Source organism: Peromyscus californicus, unplaced genomic scaffold (genome assembly GCF_007827085.1).
Source record: "Peromyscus californicus insignis strain IS unplaced genomic scaffold, ASM782708v3 Scaffold_1__1_contigs__length_55948999, whole genome shotgun sequence".
Lineage (NCBI taxonomy): Eukaryota > Metazoa > Chordata > Mammalia > Rodentia > Cricetidae > Peromyscus > Peromyscus californicus.
Genome location: NW_026294492.1, coordinates 20,345,320 through 20,359,869, shown reverse-complemented (window position 1 = coordinate 20,359,869; position 14,550 = coordinate 20,345,320). Strand labels below are relative to the sequence as shown.

General features: G+C 51.2%; 1 protein-coding gene across 2 annotated transcripts in view; it reads right to left on the bottom strand.

Moving 5' to 3' along the window:
- Positions 1–572: 572 nt before the first annotated feature.
- Mapre3 (microtubule associated protein RP/EB family member 3) overlaps positions 573–14,550 on the bottom strand; it is a 49,457-nt gene continuing 35,479 nt past the window's right edge. Inside the window, exons 2-7 of one of the 2 annotated variants that reach the window (XM_052746077.1) lie at positions 4,879–5,006; positions 4,058–4,203; positions 3,275–3,476; positions 1,926–2,080; positions 1,667–1,819; positions 573–1,503 (exon numbers count right to left, since the gene is read on the bottom strand). In XM_052746077.1, coding sequence (XP_052602037.1) covers positions 1,435–1,503; positions 1,667–1,819; positions 1,926–2,080; positions 3,275–3,476; positions 4,058–4,203; positions 4,879–4,999 — 846 coding nt within the window. In that variant the 5' untranslated portion in view covers positions 5,000–5,006 and the 3' untranslated portion in view covers positions 573–1,434. The remainder of the gene's footprint in view (positions 1,504–1,666; positions 1,820–1,925; positions 2,081–3,274; positions 3,477–4,057; positions 4,204–4,878; positions 5,007–14,550) is intronic. The other variant, XM_052746078.1, reaches the window with a different exon arrangement.

Genomic DNA, 14,550 nt, shown 5'->3' with positions numbered 1-14,550 from the left:
CACCATGTGGTAGAGCGTAGATAATAAATATGGGTTAAGTTGAAAGAGCTAGTCAGTAACAAGCCTAAGCTATTGGCCAAGCATTTATAATTAATAATAAGTCTCTGTGTGGTTATTTGAGGAGCCGGCAGTCCTGACAAAAAGCTCCACCTACCGTAGGGTTGTGTGTAGAGAGGTGTTTTTTGTCATCCACTGGCCTGTAAGGCATCCCTAATAAACTCATGTTACTTATCAAGATAATATGAGAATAATAATAATAATAATAATAATAATAATAATAATAAAAACATGAGTAACTCATGTTACTCATCAACTTGAACAAGTCATTTTTAGGCCTGCTGGTGCCATCTCATTTTGGGAGGCAATCTTACATCTCCCTGAAAAAGTCACATGAAACCTGCCTTAAGAGCAGTCACCAGCTTTGGGAGTTGGGCCTAGTTGGCCTAGTGCCAGTGGTGGCTTCTGATAACATGAGGCTGCGCTGCATGGCTGTCCCCTCAGGAGAGAGAAGAGGACAGAGGGCGATGTGCTCTGATCCCTGGCTCTGGCTTAGTTGAGGGAAACATGGCAAGGACTTTTACCACACAAATTTATTTAAATAAAAGTGAACACATATGCAGGCTAGTGCCCAAGGGGCAAAGGTCGGGAGGTGGGAGAATGGGGGACAGACAGAAAATGGGGGCCAGGCAGAGTCTGTGTGGTATAACCAGGCTGCAGGAGGGAGGGGATAGGAAGCCTCGGGGCAGTGCTGGGCTTCGGTGCAGAGGCAGGGGCCTGGGGTGGGTGAGCCCAGTGAGGTCAGTTCTATCCCTCACATGCTACCTTCTCTCTCCCTGATCCCTGGACTCACAGCACTGCCTCTTCAGCCCCCCACCCCTTCCTCATATCAGCCTTCCCTCCAACTACTGCGAGAGAAGTCAAAAGACAAAATAAATAAGAACTGGTGAGTCCTGCCCCAGTCTCGGCTATAGGGAAGGGGAGCCAAGCCAGGATGACTGCCCCGAGCCCTGCTATCAGACCTGGAAAGGAACAGGTAAAGTGCAAGGACAATCCAGTAAGTAAAAATATACCGATGACTTTGTCAAATACACAGCTGCGGGCTGTCAGGGGAGCGGGTGGCTGGCTTGTGGGTGACAGCAGCACCCTGGAAAGAGTTGGCCAACACAGCATAGAGACAACGGAAATAAATAGGAGTGGGGAGTGGACAGGGGTCCTGGATGTCCCCTGGGCCAGTGCCACTTGAGAGACCCGACAGGACCTTGTCCTCTCACCAGCCCCCACCTCCCAAACCCCACTTGCCCGGCTCCCCAGTGCTGTGGCACTGACACAAAGCACCCGGCTGGCTGGCTGGCAGGAAAGGACTTATAATGTGGGCTGGGCAGAGGGAAGGGGGCAGGGAAGCCACAGTCAGTCAGGGCTGGCGCTGTGCTGCCCTCAGTACTCGTCCTGGTCTTCTGGTTGGTGTTCTTCAATCTCATCGTCCTCAGGGGGTGCAAATCCCTCCTGGAGGGGAGGAGAGAGAAATGAGCCAGGTGGCCGGGCTGAGGGATTGGGTTCCACACACGGTCTAGAAATGAGGGCTGAGCCGAGTGGCCACAGGTTCAGAGGTCTAGCCTGCTTTCCAGTCTTGGCAGAGTAGTGGGAGGGAGGTGAAGAGGGGGCTCACCTCAGTGGCGTAGAGAATGCCAATGATGCCCGAGATGACAGGGCTGTTTTCACTTTCGTGCTCCTGGCAGATCAGCTCGATGTCACGCAATTTGCTGAAATAGAAGTCTCGCTCTTTCTCCAGCCCATCCACCGTCAGCTTCAAGTCCAGCAGCTGCTTAGGCAGAAAGAAATGTTTATGCCAGATGTTCCTGCCTCTGACGCTTCTGCCCGCCTTCCTCTTGTCCCTAGGATCAACGACCCTTTCCCATCCCACTCACTTGCTGGTTGAGCTCGAGAATCTGGGCATCAGCCTCATGACCACCATTTCGGGCTGATGGGGGATTCTTCCGAAGGATGCAGGGTGGGGCCACGTTGCTGAGTCGGCCAGAGGTCTGCATGTTCTTGGGGCCTGTGGGGGACGTCCTCTGTGGAACTGTCCAGAGGACAAGAGTCAGAAGAGGCGACACAGCACAAGAGAGCCTGGTATGCAGACCATGCAACAGGCAGGCACTCTCCCTCAGGAAGAGCATCTACATCTAGGCCTCAAGCCTCGGCCACATGGGACATTACAGCAACTGGACAGCCCTTTGGCAAGCCTGGGAGCGTCAGTGCCACGGGAAGCTAAAGGAAAGCCCATCTCAGTACCAGGACCTGAAGGAAGCTGGCCTGAGGGAGGGATGCAGGACACTGGGATGGCGAATTTGATGAAGTGGAGCTGGGAGGGTTCAGGGCCTTCAGTACTGACAGATGAGACCCAGGAGAGCAGTTGATGCAGTCTGTCCTAGCAGAAGCCAAAGCCACCCTCAGAGAAACTCAGCCCCACCCCTCCAGCTCCCTCTCAGGTTGGGCTCTGTTTCCCCCTGCTGGGCTGGACTAGTATCTGCGCAGTGGTGGAGGACTCAGGCTCCTCCCTAGCACAGCCTGCATGCTGTGGCTACTTGCTCTTTAGCGCCGGGCGCCTCCCTAGACAGCTTCTAATGCAAAGCAAGCGGCTGGGTGAGGACGGGCCCAGGCAGACAGCAGCGCAAACGGGGAGGTGGATCTGCTATGACGGGTCAGACGCGGGCGGGAGCTGCTCCCCTTTCTGGCCACAGCCCTGCTGTCCCAAAGGCCTTATTGCTTCTCTCACTGTTCCTAGCAACCCAGCAAGGGATCCTTTCTAGAAACGCATCTCTGGGCAACGGGATTTTGGAAGAGATAAAAGGCAGGATCAAGCTTGGCAAACTCTTGCTTTTGAGTATCCAGTGGGCAGGGATCCATAAGGGGCTTGGATCCTGGCTCCAGGAGCCCAGTCTGGGTAGTGATCTGGATAGCTCAGACCTGGATAGTGGACCCATCCAGCTTGAGGCAAACAAGCTAGTTATGTTAAGACTCAGCATCCTGGGTCTCAGTGAGCTGCTCCCATACCTGGTGCAGGTGGCTCCCCTCTTAGAACAACTTTGGGAGCCATCTCACCCCAAAATAGGACTCCCCATCTAGGTAAGCAGCAGGTGATGCCATCTGAACTCCGTGATAACAGTCTCCTCCAGGCTGGCAGGGCTGGGCCGGTGTCCCAGGGGGCACTCCTGGCTGGATAGCCCTGCCGGCCCAGCCCCCCAAACTCCCTCCACCAGCTTGGGCATGTTACCTGCTGTGCCAATGAGTTTCTTGGATTTGTTGAAGATCTGATCACCTGGGTTAGGAGGTGGCGCTACGTCCTGGCCCTGCCGCGCCAGCAGAGGGTTGTAATCCTTTCCATCATAGTTTGCGTCAAAGAATTTCTTAAACCACTGAATAAACTCAAAATTATCTTGGAATTTTCCTTTTACTAATTTCTCTACAGGAATGATCTGAAATAGACCACAGAAGCAGATCATTTTAACCACCTGCTGGGTAGGACTGCCTTCCGCTGTGAGTACAGGAAAGCCAGCCCCTAGACTACAACCATGTCTACCTTTTCCGTCTGCACCCCCTCCCCTGGCACCAGAGTAGACAAGCAGGCTGGCAGGCCCCACCAGGGAGGAACTCGGGACATTCCTTTCCTACAGGCACAGGAGACATTGTGTGGGAGGTGACTCTGTTGCCTGTGTGGGAACAGGAGGCTCAGGATCCACACAGGCAGGATAGTCAGCTGATGTGCTGGGGGGCCTCTGGAGAGACATGGCAGGGGTAATACACAAGAGCCTTAACATCCAGAGTGGGGCGGGTCCACAGAGGAGAAAGGGAAGGAAGTGTTGTCTCAGTGGGATCTTGGGGGTTAAGTGCATTCACTGTGCCTTGAGCTGGATGGACAGAATCCCCTTTTGGAGGTCAGGGGTAGAAAGACATGTGATGGAATGAACCGAGTAGCCCTTGTCACCCTGGCTGGTGGGTCATCTTCTTCCCCAGGGATACACAGCTCCTCATGGACCCCAGGGGTCCAGACACCTACTTTATCGACACCCATCTTCTTGAAAGCTGCTTGCAGCACCTTGAAGTTGTGGATGTACTCGTGTTCTAGCTTGGCCTGGAACTTGACCTTCCTCAAGTGCACACACCCAGGGAAGAGCATATCCATGAACTGGCAGTAGGCTGCCCCTGTGAGGAGGCATGGCTGATGCAGGGCATTCAGCTACCACCCAGGCCCCCTGCTGTTCTGCTCCCCAAAGCCTGGTCCCTCTCCCTGTGTCCTACAGCGAGGGCTAGTCCAACGGTCATGTTAGATATGGTTAGGTTCCCCTTGGCTTTACAAGAGTATCCATGATTACGATTTACGTATTTACCTGTTGGTATGCTAAGGATTGAACCCAGGGCCTTGCAAACTTGGAACAGGCACTGTACCACTGAGCTACCTGCCCAGCCCCCAAAGGACCACTTATTGATCCAAACCACGTACCAGTGCCATTTCAAGCCCTTCAGTACGTAGGTTAGCCCTATAGCTACCTGACACAGACAGGCAATGCCTCTCTCTCTCTGGATGGGAACACTGGTACCCACAAGGGCTGCAGCAGCAGAGAACAAAGAGCTGGACCCAGAGCGGCTCCATGGGACCCCATGCTGTAACTGGTGGCTCCACTGTCTGTCCTGGCTCTGGTCACCCAGGAATGCCCCACCTGCTCTCCACTTTTCTAGCCTCTGTTTCCTGACTTCAACTCTAAGTGCTGGAGTATCACATGCTCTTCCTGCCCTTCCTCTTCCTGTTAATCACCAGTCACGTGAGTCTTTCCCGCCTTTCCCGCCTCTCCCTTGGGCCACCCCGCTGCAGCCGCCTACCTGAACAGAGCTGCTCTATCTTTGTGTAGTTGAGGTGCAGGGAGTCATTGACCCACGCAAGCATATCATGGCGACTCAGATTCTCACTGGTCACAGATGTGGAGTACACATTGACGGCCATACCCCAGCTGCCAAGAAAGAAAAGAGATGATGTCAGCATGAGGCCTTTGAGCTCTTCTCCAGCCTGGTTGGGTCCTGGGGACATAAGCATTCCCTTCATACCAGTCTTACAATTCCTGTAGAGAATAGGTTTATGTTCATTCCTTAGACATATTAACTAGTGTCTATTATACCTAGGCATGCTCTAGGAGCCCATGAGTGATACAAAGTTAACTAAGTTTCTACCTTCAGGAGACAGGCAAATCTCAGCACATGTGTGTGTGTGTGTGTGTGTGTGTGTGTGTGTGTGTGTGTGAGAGAGAGAGAGAGAGAGAGAGAGAGACAGAGAGACAGAGACAGAGAGAGAGACAGAGACAGACAGAGACAGAGACAGAGACAGAGAAGGGGGTATCTTTGGCTTGGCAGGGTTGTGAAGGCTCAGAGCAGAGATAGGAAGAGTAGGGATTTTCTGGACAGAGCAAGGAATGGGGTGAAGAGGCCCAGTAGCCCAAGACCTGGCCAGAACAAAGCCATGGCTCATTTCAAGAGCTCTGAGTTGCTAGGCAGGCCCGGGGCATAGGTTTCTGTGTTGAGGCATGATGCAATGAGATTAGCAGGGACAGATTTGTAAGGGTTTTGTTTACCCCTGGGGAAATTCTATTTAGTCAATGAAAAGTCACTAGGAGATTTTAAACAGACAGTAACCTGACCAGATTTATGTTCTAAAGCCAATTAACCATTGCTTTCCCTCTGCTTTTACAGTCCCTACTCCTGTGGCTAGTGGTCTGCTGGATGACCCAAAGGCAACTAACTTCCATTTTTCCAGAACTGTCCTGTAAAACATCTTTCGGTATTTATAGTTGCAGAGACTGTAAGCACCAGCCCTGAATCACTCTCATTATAAACCTGTGAGGTCTCCTAGCCCATCAACTCTCTCTTTCGCCATCTTCCGGTATGCCTCACTCCTCAGCTCCCCCTCCTCAGTGGTCCAGGCTCTTCCCTCCCTCTGACTGATCTCATAATTTCTGGCAGCCCCAGCTACTAGGAACCTCCCACAATGCCTTCCGTCCTCCAGTCCTTCTCCCACGTCCATTCCGATACCCCTGAATTTATCTAACAGCAGGCCTGGATACCCACAGCCCAACTTCCAGCTAGCAGTGGTGAATAAGGTGCCCAAGGATGTATTTGCCTCGCAAACTTGAACGGTTCAGCAGTGGTAATATTGGAAACATCTGTGAGTTAGCGCTCAGTATTTAAGGCCTAGGACGCTTTGCATACACCACTTAGGACTCCTAAAGTTTTTTTGGGGGGGGGGGCGGGGAGGGGCGCAGGGCACTCTGGGCCAAAATGTTCCTCCACTCATACAGATGGTGCTGAGTCGAAGCATTCAGGCCCCTCTAGGAGGCAGGCACGAGCACCCCGCTACCCACCACCCCACACAGAAGTCAGGTATCAGCTGTGCTTTGTTGTTGCTAACAACAGAGGGGAGAATTTTTTATACCTTGGTCTTGATCAGAAATGGAGAAATGAGATAAACGCACTATGTGTCCCAAGAACTGAAAAGCTCCTATTTCTGGAATAAAGAGTATGTTTCCAGGCTTTTTTTTGTTTGTTTGTTTTTCGAAACAGGGTTTCTCTGTGTAGCCCTGGCTGTCCTGGAATCAGCTCTATTGACCAGGCTGGCCTCGAACTGACAGATATCCACCTGCCTCTGCCTCCCGAGTGTTGGGAATAAATATGTGTGCCGCCATCCCCGCCCGGCTGTTTTTCTAGGTTTAATGTGCAGTGTCTTTGTGAAGGAAGACAATGCCATCCCAATTCCAAGTTCCCTGTAGGCAGCCACCCCCTCCCACAGCCACTTCCAACTTGATACGTAGTGATGTGCAAGGACTAGCATTTCTAATGGGGTGGTGTCCACACAGCCCCAGAGCTGTGGGGCCAGGGGTGACATGTTGTGAACCACTGGAGAGTAAAGAATAGGCTTTGGGATTGGAGACAGATTGCCAAAGACAGAGTGAGTGAAGAGCTGCCTCTGGCTCCTGGCTGGGTGACTTTAGAGGGACGGCCAGAGAGACAGCGTCTGTTTAGGAGTAGCACAAGTGGTAGAAAGGGGGTCCCACTCAAATATCATTTCCAGAGCTAGAGATGGAGCTCAGTGGGAGAGCACTGTCTAGCACACATGAAGCCCTGGGTTTGATCTGCATAAAAACCACATGTGGGAGCACATGCCTGGGATCAGCTTCCTTCACAGTAAACCTGGAGAAACACTCTTCACTAGCGAGACCTAGCTAGACCTGCTGACTCAGAATCTGACTTTGATCAGGCCACTCACTCTAGGCTAGGCAGATGTGACAGATGTAAAACAGGGCTCAGCTCAGCTTTGTCTGGGCTGGCTCCCCTCACGCTTCCGTCCCTGACCCTACCCATCGCTATCTCACAGACCCTCGTGGCGTGCATCTTTCACTTAAATGGACGTTTCTTTTGGCATAAAAACCACTAAAGAAAAATCCTGTTATTTGTTCCTAGTTCTTCCTCTTTTAAAATAAACCCTGTCCTTGATTGTCTGGGGCAAGGGAGCCCAAGTGGGGCTCTGAAGCCAAGAAAAACAAAAATTATTATCTTGGGACTTTCTAAAGACTCAGGACCCGGCAATTTCAGAGGTTTCCCAGGATAATTTTGACTGGGTTTGAGCCCGCTGCCCTGTACCTGACCCCCAAACTCACCACTAGACACGTTTCTATGCCTGGCTTCCCTGCTGGAAGTGCCTGGAAACATGTCTGCCGCTTAGGAAAGTTGCTGAAGGATGGACTGACACCTTCCCACACCCGTTCTCAGTGTCTTCCATCCCTTTCTGGCACGGGTCCCCAGCTCCACTCCTTGGGTCTGGTGTCAGCATCCTCTACAGAGAACTTTCTTAGAAACTCACTAGGGGACCCTATGGAACCCTGGGCAAAGCTAACAATGGCGTCCTTGCACTCACAGAATCATCAGTGGGCCTTACCCCTTCTACTTGACGGAGCGCCGCGGGGCCAGGCTGTGTGATCTACCTCTGGATTCTATGCTAGTTCATGGTGAGCAGTAATGGCCGAGCCACACTGGTAGAAGGGAGTGGTAGAGGCTGGAGTCAGGAGTTTCTGAATCTCCAAGGGACTCCCCTGAAGCACCAGCAGGGGTGGTAGACCGCATGGATAGGTAAGTTTTTCAAGAGGCAGAATGGGAAAGAGGCAAGGATGACATTTTATTCCCATATGCTATGGACTGCGAGGGTTCAGGGAGATAAAGAGCAGAACCAAATGCCCTAATGTGTGGTAAAAACAAAAGCACCCCAGGAAGTCAAGAAAGGCATGTAACTCAGAGAGGTGGATCGAATGGACCCACGTATGAGGATGGTCAGATTCTGGGTGTAGTGGGCATAAGCCATTCTGGTGGCCGTCAAAATGAACCTTTCCTATATGGGGCTCATTTCTCTAGGAGGTCCCTGAGCTCAGTAGCAAGGACGACTCTGGTCCACTGACACCCTGAAAGGGTCTGGGTTTGTGGGGCGGTTCTTGTTCTTAGTTTTGCTCTGGGAATTCTTCAGGCAAATTAGGGATTTTATTCTGTGTTATGGGTGAGACTTTCGAAAGCTCATCATTCACATAAGCAGAGACAATGGTCCTATACTCCACTCCTCAGTCTATGACCTTCAAAGGGTTTCCTAGCCTGAGGGAGGCCTTTCTGGGCATCTATGGAACTTGCTGAAGGTTTAGGCCCATTCCATGCTTTCCAGAGGCTCCATACTAGAAGAAGCCAAGCATGTGTGTACATGTGCCTGTGTGTGTGTTTGTGTTATATATACATACTATCTGTCTGTGTCTCTCCATCCATCCATCCATCCATCCATCCATCCATCCACCCACCCACCCATCATCCACCTGTCCATCCATCCATCCATCCATCCATCCATCCATCCATCCATCCATCCACACACACACACACATTAACAAAACAAACAAGACAAACCCAGGTGATTCTGCTGTATAGCCGCCAGGTCTGAGAACCACGGCCCTCATCTTAGCAACGGCATTGGCTGGGGAAGGGAGATTTATTTATTTCTGCTACCTCTCTTGAGGGAAAATGTTAGCCCCCTCTTCCCTGGCATCAAGAAAAATCTCTAGTTTCCCTAGAGTTTAGGATACAACGGCTCTCAGGCATCACCAAGAGCTACATGACTACTTGAAAAATGCCCAGGTCTCCTCAGCTTGGTCAGACACCCCTCCTGTACTGTCAGTGCCCAGTGATGGGGGAGCACTTCCCAGACTTCTCAGGAATGTGAATCTAGGATCCTTGAGAGGTGGTACTTGTAAGGAAAGGTCTGAGAAAACAACACAACACAGAACAACACAACAACAAAACCCCAGCTCCTTTAAGGGCCAAGTAACCAATCACGCCGTCTCCCAAATTGGCTTTTGTGGGAGAGCAATACCAGAACCAGAGTGCTTCTTGCAAGTGGGATGCTCTTTGCCCTGGCTGGGTCCATCTTGGTTCAGGAGGACTCATCTGACGGGTCCTATGGGATCTTCTATACAACTCCCATAGCACCATGAAGAAGTCAGCCTTTTTATCCCTTGTTAGGCTGGGGTGGGGTGGGGGTGGGGTGGGGGAACAGGTTCCCTTTTAGTTTTCCTGACCTGAGTCTGGCCCTGTGCATGGAAAGAGACATGCCAGCAGGTGGCACCCAGGTCCTTGAACTGCCTCTCCCAGCCAAGGCCCTCTCCCTAGTTTAGTTCAGAGAGAGAGAGAGAGAGAGAGAGAGAGAGAGAGAGAGAGAGAGAGAGAGAGAGAGATCCTGTAACTTGGATCTGAGCTTCCCTTCCCCCTAAAGAAAGTCAATTTACACCCAAATCTGGTAACAACATGGAAACAGATAGAATGGGACGCCTGTCCCCTCAGAGCCAGGTCAGCTGAAGCGGCCTAGCATGGGCTACACTCGGAGATTCTGGGCTGAGTCCAGCTTTCCCTTCTCCTAAAGCCACATGTTAAACCCATCAACTGGTCCAGCTTGTGATAGTCTTTGAGCTGAGAAGCCAGTTGCTGGGGCAAAGGTGTATAAAGTACTGGCCCAAACATCTGGTTCCCATTGGGACAGCTGCCTGAATGATGGCAGAGTCACAGTCTGCAAAAACTTGTAAAGGTAACACACTTGTCACCAAGAGCTTTTTGACTCCTGGGAGAGGATGGCAGGTAACCTCCCTGGAGGTACACCAGCAGGATCATCTAATGTCCTCATCTGTCCACCATCATTCTGGTCACCAAGTGACTGTCCAGAGAAACATCCTCTGATCAGGTTATAGCACCTTTCCTTCCAGGTTAGCTAGGGACTCTAGAGTCTGATCAGGATGTGGTCTTGGGACGAGCCTGCTTTCCAGGGCCTTGACTCCTGTTACTAGCTCCAGCGTCAGAAAGGAAAGTGCCAGGAGGTATAATTCTGTGACTTTGCTAAGTCATTATCTGAGCCAGGCTCCTCAGGATCCGGGTGCCCACCGCTCTGGATAGGAGGGGACCTGCTGCTTATTCTGCTGGCCGAGGCCTTGAAAAATGGCTACCAAGAGCAAATCTTGAAATCCTGTGGTCAGAAGGGTTTCTAGAGGGCTGGTGAGTGGTTCAGTGGGTAAAGGCCCTTGCTGCCACACATGATAACCTGAGTTTTATTGATCCCTGGGACCCACGTGGTAGAAAAAAATGAAGCTGTCCCCTGACTTCCACACATGGACTGTAGTGCATGCACGCAAATAAATAATTCTTCTAAAGGGTTTCTGTAGAGCCCCAGTTCCTTCTCAGATACCCTGGTCTCCCCTGCTGGTGTTCCCACTCCTAAATCACAAAGACAGTATGTCTAAAGACCTCTCGGATCTCACATTCTAATGTCTAACTGCATCACCATCATCCTAACTCCATTTCATTTTGGCTTCAAATCTTTAGTCGACATCTACCTTCTACATATGTCTCAAGGACAAGCCAGGGGCTCCAGTCTTCTCTAATTTCTAGGAATTCCTTTCTCTCAGGTTCAGCTTTCTTCTGGATGGTTCTGGAGAAGTCTCTGCAGGTCCCAGCCCACGACCTCTGCTCAGCATAGCTATGAACTACACACAGCTTCTATCCCCACAGTTTGGGACCGACATCCCATCATGTCAGCTCCAAAACCTTTGTTGAAAGAATCCTGGATTTCTAGTCAGACCACCTGGGTTCTAGTCCGGTCTCTTCCATGCCCTATTCTATTTTAGGCCTCACTTTTCCTTATTTATAAAAACAGGTGGTTCCACCAGATGGAGCTGTTGAGGGCTAAGTGAACTATGTATATACCGGGCACATACAAAGCCTGGTGCCCAGTATTTGCTAAGTGTCACCAATATTACTAGGAAGACAAGAGTCCAAAAGCATTCAATTCAGAGCAGGCACCTGGCACACAGCTATTGTTAGGTTTCAGAGATCCTAACAGTGGTTCAGAAGATACCTCAGAACCATCCTGTTTTCTGCCCTTCTGCCTGGGATAGCCATCAGGGCCTCTGACACAATCCCTTCCCAACTCCAACTTTCCCCATATAGCTGCCTTTTGTTGCTGTTGTTGAGACAGGGTCTCACTATATAATCCTGGCTGGCCTGGAACTCACTCTGTAGACCAGGCTGGCTTTGAACTCAGAGATTCACCTGCCTCTGCCTCCCAAACGCTGGGATTAAAGGTGTGCACCACCAGGCCCAGCTCCATAAGTCTGCTTTCAGATGGCATCCTACCTTGAAGGAAGGCTGGAACAGAGGCTGTGAGACCTGAGAAGAGAGAACTCTGTGGATCCTGCCAAAATCTCTCCTCTCCTGACATGGGGCTATGCCCATTGTCCCTGGGCTACCCCTTCCTGCCAGGCCCAGGGGGCTGAAGTTGCCTGTCTGGAAACACTGCAGAACTGCTACTCCTTCCCTGTTTGGCTCACACACCCGTGCTATTCTGGGGATCCATGGAGGCAGTATGTGACAGCAGAGATGGCAGGCCCGGAGGGGCTGGCAGAGACAGAGGGTTCTGCCAGCGGGTCACAAAGCCCTGGCACGCCTAGCCAATCACCTTCCTCTCATGGCAGAGTGAAGACCTGACTCACACAGAGGCTCAGTGGCAAAAACCTGGTTTAGTCAAAGCAGAGATGGGAAGGTGAGTGGTTGAAGGGCCTGCCAGGGGACACACATGCACCCACTGTGGCAGATCCAGCACAAGATCTGGATGGTGGCACAGGTCCATAGGGAGCAGGGCTTCTTCAGGGATCTGTCCTCACAACACTCCTAAATCTCAGAGCTCTTTCTCTGCCAGTGAGACCTGCTGAGGTCTCAGTGCGGGGTTGTGAGTCTGTCTTGCCAAAGAGGATTTTAATTCTTACAGAGGTTTCCCTGGGCTGGCCACTGTCTAGGGAAAGGTGTCTTTAGGGGAGTCACAACGAGTCTGCTCTATTTGACCATAACTCATTGGGTTAAGGGAGAGCTAGGCATTCAGAAACAGCTCTCACTGTTAAAAGTAGCCCTTTAAAAATTGTAAGACCCATCTGGGCAGGGAGAAAGACAATCATTTCTTCTAAAAGCTTTTCTCTGGCTATCTTTTTTTTTCTTTTTCTGAGACAGGGTTTCTCTGTGTAGCCCTTGGCTGTCCTTGAACTCAAGATCTGCCTGCCTCTGCCTCCCGAGTACTGGGATTAAATGCAGTAGAGGTATGCATCACCACACCAGGCTAATTTTTAATTTTTTTGAGACAAGATCTTTTTTTGTTTGTTTGTTTTTGAGACAGGGTTTCTCTGTGTAGCTTTGGGGCCTGTTCTGGATCTCACTCTGTAGACCAGGCTGGTCTTGAACTCACAGAGATCCTCCTGCCTCTGCCTCCTGAGTGCTGAGATAAAAGGTGTGTGCCACCACTGCCCGGCAAGACAAGATCTTTTAAAATTTTACGTGGATGAATGTTTTGCCTGTGTGTAAATCTGTGTACCATGTGCATACCTAGTGCTGGGGAGACCAGAAGACGGTGTCAGTTTCCTTGGAACTGGAGTTAGTCTGTTGTGAGTCACAATGTCAGTTCTGGGAACCGAACTGGGGTCCTTTGTGAGAGCAGCAAATGCTCTTAACCATTGAGCCATTTCTCCAGCCCCATTAACACTTACTTTTTTAAGTCAATAAAACTTCATGGAACCATCATCAAACCAAGGCTCCTGGAGGCTGTGGTGCAGAGAGGCTATGGTGCAGTGAGGCTGTGGTGCAGTGAGGGTGTGTGCAGTGAGGATGCGTGCAATGAGGATGTGGTGCAGTGAGAATATATGCAGTGAGGATGCGTGCAATGAGGATGTGTGCTTTGAGGATGTGGTACAGTGAGGATGAAATGCAGTGAGGATGTGTGCAATAAGAATGTGGTGCAGAGAGGATGTGGCAGTGAGGATGTGTGCATTGAGGATGTGTGCAGTGAGGATGTATGCAGTGTGTGGTACAACGAGAATGTGGTGCAGTAAGAATGGTACAGTGACACTGGTGCAGTGAGAAAGAATGTGTACATCGAGAATGTGATACAGTCTGAATCTGTGCAGTGAGACCATGGTGCAGTGAGACCGTGGTGCAGTGAGAACGTGGTGCAGTGAGACCGTGGTGCAGTGAGAACGTGGTGCAGTGAGAACGTGGTGCAGTGAGAACGTGGTGCAGTGAGAACGTGGTGCAGTGAGAACGTGGTGCAGTGAGACCGTGGTGCAGTGAGAACATGGTGCAGTGAGAACGTGTGCAGAAGAAATGCATCTTCCTGCCTGGACAGCCCAGGCAAGAGGCTTGGGTTTTCATGACTGAAGAGCCAGACTGGTGACAATATTGGGTGTGGGCCTGGGTGGAGGGGAAGGGGGAGACACTGCTGTGAGGACCAAAGGCTGCATCACCTTGCGGGCTGGGCAACTCTGAGATCGTCAACCTACTCATCTCCTTTCCTTCTTTCCTGACTCAGGGTCCTCAGCAGGCAGAGGGCAGGGACGGGCTTGTCTTTCGGTTCTCTGCTGCCTGGTTGCCAAGGCTCTCGGCAGGAAGACAGAGGGGTATCTTGGGAGCCGGGTACCCTTCTCTTCCTTCAGTTAGTGTGGGCTTAGGATCCTGGATGCAACAGCTGCTAAGTGGTAAGAGAGGTATCACCAGGATGCAGGAATGAGACGCAGAGGTGGAGCTGGGAAAGATGGTTTTCTGTTCTTGTTTTATGTGTTCACTCCAAGCCAGTGCTGCTGGCGACAGGGAGAGAGGAAATGCCAGCTTGGTATCTGGCTACACATACAGTTTGGAGTCTTGGGATTCTCAGCATAGACTTAAGTCTCTTCTCTAGCAGCAGACAACAGTTCTCCAGGTTACTCCAAGAAGGATTTCAGGATGGTTCCAGAGAAGGACCTGGCTGGCCACATTCCAGGAGCATCTTCCCCCCTAGCATGTTCAGGGGAACAGAGAGCCACCCATTGCAGATGGCCCAAGGACAGGGAATGGAGCTGCAGGAGCTGCTGGGACATGTTGGGAAGAGAACATTCCTGTTTCCAGAGCCCTATTGGGTCT